We start from the raw sequence: 6883 nt of genomic DNA, 5'->3' as shown, positions 1-6883 counted from the left end.
GGCCTTGGGCAGAGCCGTGGACAGGGCCACGGGCAGGGCCTCAGACAGGGCCCAGGAAAGGCTGCAGGGAAGGCCTCGGGCAGGGCCTAGGGCAGAGCCTTGGACAGGGCCACGGGCAGGGCTTTGGGCAGGGCCTCAGGCAGGGCCACAGGGAGGGCCCAGGAAAGGCCGCAGACAGTGCCATAGACAGAGCCTCGGACAGGGCCTTGGACAGGGCCCAGGCAGGGCCACCCACAGACAAGGCCACAAACGGGACCACAGGCAGGGCCTTGGACAGGGCCCAGGAAAGGCCTCGGGCAGGGCCTCAGACAGGGCCACGGACAGGGCTGCAGGGAGGGCCTGGACAAGGCCACAAACGGGACCACAGACAGGGCCTTGGACAGGGTCGTAGGCAGGACACGGGCAGGACCACAGGCCCCGTATACAAGCAGGGTGGCGTGGGGTGGAGGGGTTAAACCCAGCGTAATTTTGTTCCAAAGTCGGGTTCGGGAGGGTAATTTTTCTTCTTGTTTTGGTGCAAACTTGCTGGCGGGCAGCGAGAAACTTGCTGGCGGGCAGTGAGTCCCCGCCAGGGTCAGGAAGGGAAACAGGAAAAGCAGCTTTTAAAAATAGCAAGCCCTTGAAATCGTCCCAGCGTTCGGCCGCTTTTGTCTGAGCGGCTCTGGAGCTGCCCCCTCTCCCCTCGCCGGTCGCTGGGCCCCGCTCGGTGCTCCCGGCACCGCCGCCGCGCCTCAAACGGGCGGTGGGAAGGCCTTGGGGTGCTCCTGGCGTCGAGGGTGAGTGTGCGACCCCCGTGCCCCTGCCAGACCCGGAGCTGGGTGGTGGTTTGGAGCCCCTCGCTCGCTCAGGCTGGCGGGCGCGGGTTTTTGGATCTCCAAAACCGTGGTGATGGTTCATGAGGGTGGGATCCTTCGGACACGGCCAGGCCCAGCCTGGGATCGCGGTGTGGAGCTGGAGAAGTGCCTCTGGTCTGGTGTACGGAGGAGGACGTGGGGTGGCGATGGGTGCGTGGTTGTTGGGGCTGATGGGCAAGCGGAGCGGGGATGTTTTTGGGGTGGTTTTAAGCAGGAGGAGCCTGGGGAAGGGAGGGCAACATCGTCTCCAGCTTCGGTGTCGGCGTCCTGGGCAAACGCCTCCTGCTGAGCAAATAAACCCTGCTTTGAAGGGAGGCTCGCTTGGCATAGAGATTTTAAACAACGTTTTATCTATTTGGGGTAGGTTAAATAAGCAAATGAGCCATAAAAGTAACAGTTGTGTTCCAGCAGTCGCTCATCGTCTTCTTATTCGAGCTCTGAAGCCTCAGGAACTTGGGGGGCTCTTGCTCCCCTCAACCAGGCCCGCTCGGGGTCCGTGTCTCGGCAGCGCCGCGGTGGAGCGGGGTCGGTGCAAGCTCCAGGGCGGCTTTTCCCCATTGCGGATTCGGGCTCGGCTTTGCTGTGTCTGGGCTCGCCCGTGGCGGTCGCTCTCTGTGGGGACACCCGGGCTCTGGTGCTGTTGGGGTTGATCGGGAGGTGCTTGGGTCGCTCCAGACTTGCGGCTCCAGCCTGGGAACAGGATCTGCTCTTCCAACACCTGTGGGTTGTCGTTGTCTTCGCTGCGCCCTGGAGGGCAGCAGCCCAAGTCCTGCCTCTGGCCTGGCCTCCTGCTCTTCTGAAGGCAGAAACTGGAGCCTTGCAGCAGAAATGCTTCCTCTTCCTGCCAGGGACAGCCCGAACACCTCCTGACACGTTACATCCCAGGTACTGCGGTTGTTTAATGTGCTGCTGGTGGTGGCGACTGGAGCGATCCCAGCACCCGGGTTGTGTCCCGTGTGGGATCGGACGGTGGTGGCACAGCTGATTGGGAGCAAAGCCGTGCGTCCAGGGCTGCATCCTCCCATGCATCCAGAGCTGCATCCTCCCCGTGCATCCAGAGCTGCATCCTCCCTGTGCATCCAGAGCTGCATCCTCCCGTGCATCCAGGGCTGCATCCTCCCTGTGCATCCAGAGCTGCATCCTCCCGTGCATCCAGGGCTGCATCCTCCCTGTGCATCCAGAGCTGCATCCTCCCGTGCATCCAGGGCTGCATCCTCCCTGTGCATCCAGAGCTGCATCCTCCCGTGCATCCAGGGCTGCATCCTCCCTGTGCATCGTGCATCCAGAGCTGCATCCTCCCCGTGCATCCAGAGCTGCATCCTCCCCGTGCATCCAGAGCTGCATCCTCCCGTGCATCCAGAGCTGCATCCTCCCTGTGCATCCAGAGCTGCATCCTCGCTGTGCATCCAGAGCTGCATCCTCCCGTGCATCCAGAGCTGCATCCTCCCGTGCATCCAGAGCTGCATCCTCCCTGTGCATCCAGAGCTGCATCCTCGCTGTGCATCCAGAGCCGTGTCCTGTTGATCCAGAGCTGCGTCCTCCCATTCATCCAGAGCTGCATCCTCCTGCTGATCCAGAGCTGCGTCCTCCTGTTGATCCAGAGCTGTGTCCTCCCCGTGCATCCAGAGCCGCGTCCTCCTGTTGATCCAGAGCTGCATCCTCCCGTGCATCCAGAGCTGCGCTGGACGCTGCTTTTGTGCACAGCAGCTGAATGCAAAACCAGCTCCTTCTGCCTGGAACCCAAAGCCTGGTGATTGTCGCCGTGATTTGCTTTAGCAGGGTTTGTGTGTGTAAATGTTTGCATCCAGCTCAGAAAAGCCATTGGACAAACACACGTCCTCCTGTCCCGCTGCTCTCGGCAGAGATCCTGTGTTGAAGAGCCAGATGGCAGCGCTGGAAGAGGAGCGCAGCGCTCGGTGTCACCCCCAGCACAGGGTTTTAAAGCCTGGGGCTTTTCCTTCTGGTCCTCTCCCCAGCGGTTTCCCTTTGCCAAGGAGCAGGCGGTGAAAACCGGTGGTAGAAAGTGGGGTGAACTTGCCAAAGGCTCCCAGAAATGAATCTGCTTCCCCAAAACCAGTGCTGGGGATGGTTAATGGCTCGGATCAGTGGCTTGCTGGGGAGGTGTGGTGCTGTGCAGGCGGTCATGGCAACCAGCAGCATTGGCTGATTCTGCTTTCTGAGATTAAATTACCAGCCCTACAGCCTCTTCCCCACAAGAGCGGGCGCCTTTTGACTTCATCCCAAAGCAGAATAGGACATTTGGTTAAAAACCCCGTGTGGGTACAGGGAGATACAGCAGCACAGTCCCACTTGTGCTCTTTGACCTCATTTCTGCATGTTGCAGCCTCACGAGATGATCTCGGTGCTGACAGAGCCCCCTCTGGCCTGCGCTGTAGCATCCTCAGCACCCCCAGGGCGCCTCTTTTCCACCTCCAGGCGTGGATTCCTTCCTCCAGGTCGCCTTTTCCTCATCTCCCAAACCTTTCCTTTGTGTTTTGCAAGCAAGAAATGTCACTCGTGCCTTTTCTGAGCCGTTTTCCCCTTCAGCTTTAGCAGAGATGGAAGCACCACTGCGTGCTCGCCCTGTGAACGTCTTCCCTGGCCGTGGAGGGCTCTGTGGTGCTGGGGCATCGTGGAAACGTGTGGATTTCGAACGCCGGCGTCTTTCTGGAGCAGCTGAGTCCTCGGTGGCCCACAGACCCCGCGCTGCCCCCGGCGGAGCTCCCCTTGGGGTGACCTACGGGGAGAGTTAAAAATAAAGCCAGCCTAAGCCTCCTCGCTGAGCCGTCTGCCGGGAAAGCCACCGGCGTCTTTACAGACCCGCTAAGCTGAGAGCAGCCGAGTCGGTGCACAGGGGGGGTTTGCCAGGTACCAAGAAAAGGCCAAACCACGTGTGAGAGCGGCGCCAAGGCAGTTTCTGACCCCCCTTTGGCCTCCGCGCTCCTTTGTCCCCAGTGCTGGTGTTGGGGAGGGTGGAAACGGGTTGGGAGGCTCCCAACCGCACGAGGTCGTGGGTTGGTTTTGGTTTGGATGCTGCCTGCGAGGAAACCCAGGCTGGGTGGGAGCTGCTGCTGCTGCCCTGGTGCTGCCAGGGAGGTGATGGGCACCGGCTCCTCTCCTTCCCAACGTCCATCCCCAGTTTGGGAAGGGAAGAGTGAATGTGTTGTGGTCTACAGGGATGTGTCTGCGAGGAGATGCTGCCCTTCATCCCCTGTTGGATTGAAGAGATGGAAACCAGCTTTGTTGGTGCTGCTGCCTGTTTGGCCAACGCCAAAATGCCAAAAACCCATCCCTCCATCCCTTCTTCTCCTCACAGATAAGTGAGCAGGACTGAAGTGATTAATTATTCAATCTTTATTCAAGAAATAGATATCACAGCAGCGTGGTTGCAGTGTGGAGAGGTCCTGCAGCCTGAAGCCCACCGGTGGGACAAGGGGATGGATGCTGTGACCTGGAGATGTGACAACCACGGGTGTCTCCAACGTGAGGATGCTCTGGCTCAGCCGTGGAGACAAACGCTGTGGGATTTCCACCCGTCACTGCTTTCTGGCACAAATCAGGGCAAAGTGGAGGGCTTCCAGCACTGGGTTGTCGCTGCTGCTGGACCCCCAGGCACCGACCACGCTTGTGCCTTAGCATTGGGGGGCTTTAAACCAAGCTTCCTGCGAGGAATCCCTCCCTTTTCCAAAGCACAGATTTACCCCCCGTATGCGTTGTCCTCGTCCCGCTGTGGCGCTGGGCTGCGGTGGATGTTGCGGTGGTGCCGGAGCAGCCGCCGCAGGGACGGCCTGTCGCTGCTGCTGGACCCCCAGGCACCGACCACGCTTGTGCCTTAGCATTGGGGGGCTTTAAACCAAGCTTCCTGCGAGGAATCCCTCCCTTTTCCAAAGCACAGATTTACCCCCCGTATGCGTTGTCCTCGTCCCGCTGTGGCGCTGGGCTGCGGTGGATGTTGCGGTGGTGCCGGAGCAGCCGCCGCAGGGACGGCCTGGGGGTCTCAGCTGTGCCCCTTTCCCTGACGTGCAAGCCGTGGTGTCCTGCGTGTCCGTGTCCTGCCGTGGGGACGCAGGACAAGGGCGGATGTCATGGAGCGTTCCTGGGCCTGGGCTTAATCCGCAGCAGCTGCGAGGCAGAGGCAGAGGCAGAGCTGGGGGTGGCTGCCAGGGGCTGGGGGGTGTTTGCATTTGCCTTTATTTTCCTTTCTTTTTTGGCGTTTGCCGGTGGATGTCGGCAGTAACCACGCGTCCTCCGTGCTGGGAGCAGAGCCTGGGGGAAACACCACCTCAGAGACCCCTTCGTCCGTCCCAGGATCCGCTCCCCAGCGCGTGGGACGGCCCCGTCCCCCTGCCCAGCAGGATCCTCTGCCCGGTGATCCTCAGAAATCAGAGCCTTTCCTGCTGTCTAAGCCGCATCCCCTGGCTGCAGCTTAATCCTGGGATTTCTTACCCAGCCCGCAGCCGCAGGAGGAACGTTATTCCCTTTGTCTGTGCCGCAGCCATGTTTTGAAACCTGTTGCCATGTCTCCCCTCGGCCTCCCCGGGCTCTTCATCCCCTGCTCTGCAGCCCCCGTGGTCAGGGTCTCTTATCCAAGTGCTGTCGTTACCGTCTGGATGCCTTCCCTGTGAGCCAAGTCCTGGTGGGGCCACATTTGGGAGGGACGGCTCCTGCGTCGTCTCGGTGCCCCCCGCACCTTCCCCTCACCAGGGCTTGGCTCTTTCTGCTCTGCTCGGGTCCTGCATCGCGTCTGCCCGGTGATTCACTGCGACCTGGTGATCCTCACTGCCACCATCCTCCTCCTCCTCCTCCTCCTCCCTGTGTTTCCTCGGTCCTTGTGCACGCAGGGCATCGCTGCGGCCTCGGGTGCTGCTCGTTGCCCGGCTGTGTCCCGTGGCGTTCAACATCTGGGGATCCAAAAAATGACCCACAACCAACCAAAGCCAAAAGGGCTGAGAAGCGGTGTGATTTACCTGAGGCTGGGGTTCAAAGGGAGGTGGTGCGGTGAATTTGGGCTTAGTGTGGCGCTCAGGAGAAGCAGGTTCCTGTCTGTGTCAGTGCCAGCTTCGTCTGCATGCTGGATTGCGGTGCTAACGCTCCTCTCCTTGCTCCGTTGCAGCCTCTGCCATATTCCCCACCATGGGTGACATGAAAACTCCGGATTTCGACGACCTCCTGGCAGCTTTCGACATCCCCGACATTGACACCAACGAGGCCATCCACTCCGGCCATGAGGACGCCGACGCTCACATCAAACAAGTCCCCGGGGAGCCGGGACCCCCCGACCACGTCCTCCCGCACGCGGACATCACGGCCGTCAGCGTCATCGTGAAAAACACCGTCTGCCCCGAGCAGCTCGACGCCCTGGACGGCCGCAGTAAGGATGGGCACGGCATCGGCCCCCGCTTGCTGCAGAACGGCTTCGGAGCCAGCGAAATGCCCAGATCTCCCCCTTCCAGGTCTGTGGAAGCCGTGGCCTCCTCCAACGGGGAGTGTTGGGTGAAAGAAAAAGGCTCCAAAACCCTGGATATCTTCTCCCATTTTAGCCCCGATCCCAATGAAGACAACGCTGCCAACCTGATCGACCGGCCGCGGGAGTGTAAACCCAAAGAGAAGTCCCTGGCCGTGCCCTCCCTGTCCCCGTCTCCCACCCCATCGCTGGACTGCAAGGAGCCCATGGGGGAGAGCACGGAGAGCTTGCCCCCAGCCTTCCCGCAGTCCTTCGAGCCCGGCCAGGCTGGGGGTGCCAACGCGTCCCCTCCCGCCATGGCTCGCATCAAGAAAGAGGAGTCTGACTCAGAGGAGATGGGGCGTGAAGCCAGCCCCAAGGGTTTGGCTGCAGCCCTGGGGGACAGCCCCTTGGACCACCTGAAATCGGTCACCGTTCGCTACTCCACGGATGATTCCCCCATCGCGTCCTGGCCCGGTTCGGACCCGAACCTGGATGGCGGCACCGGCAACCTCGCCGAAGTGAAGCGCTCGCCCGGCAGCCCCCGGGAGCCTTTCTTCAAACCTTCCTCACCGGTGGTGCAGAG

General features: G+C 61.0%; 1 protein-coding gene across 1 annotated transcript in view; it reads left to right on the top strand.

Moving 5' to 3' along the window:
* Positions 1-5975: 5975 nt before the first annotated feature.
* The window catches only part of ZNF687 (zinc finger protein 687), a gene marked incomplete at its 3' end in the record, with an annotated part of 2321 nt that continues 1413 nt past the window's right edge, over positions 5976-6883 (top strand). Inside the window, exon 1 of the mRNA XM_010188175.1 lies at positions 5976-6883. This exon is cut by the window's right edge and continues 924 nt beyond it. Within this exon, the coding sequence (XP_010186477.1) occupies positions 5988-6883 (896 nt within the window).

This window comes from Mesitornis unicolor, unplaced genomic scaffold (assembly GCF_000695765.1).
Source record: "Mesitornis unicolor isolate BGI_N332 unplaced genomic scaffold, ASM69576v1 scaffold6287, whole genome shotgun sequence".
Taxonomy (NCBI): domain Eukaryota; kingdom Metazoa; phylum Chordata; class Aves; order Mesitornithiformes; family Mesitornithidae; genus Mesitornis; species Mesitornis unicolor.
Note: the sequence above shows the minus strand (reverse complement) of the source record. Positions and strands in the feature narration are given on the sequence as shown.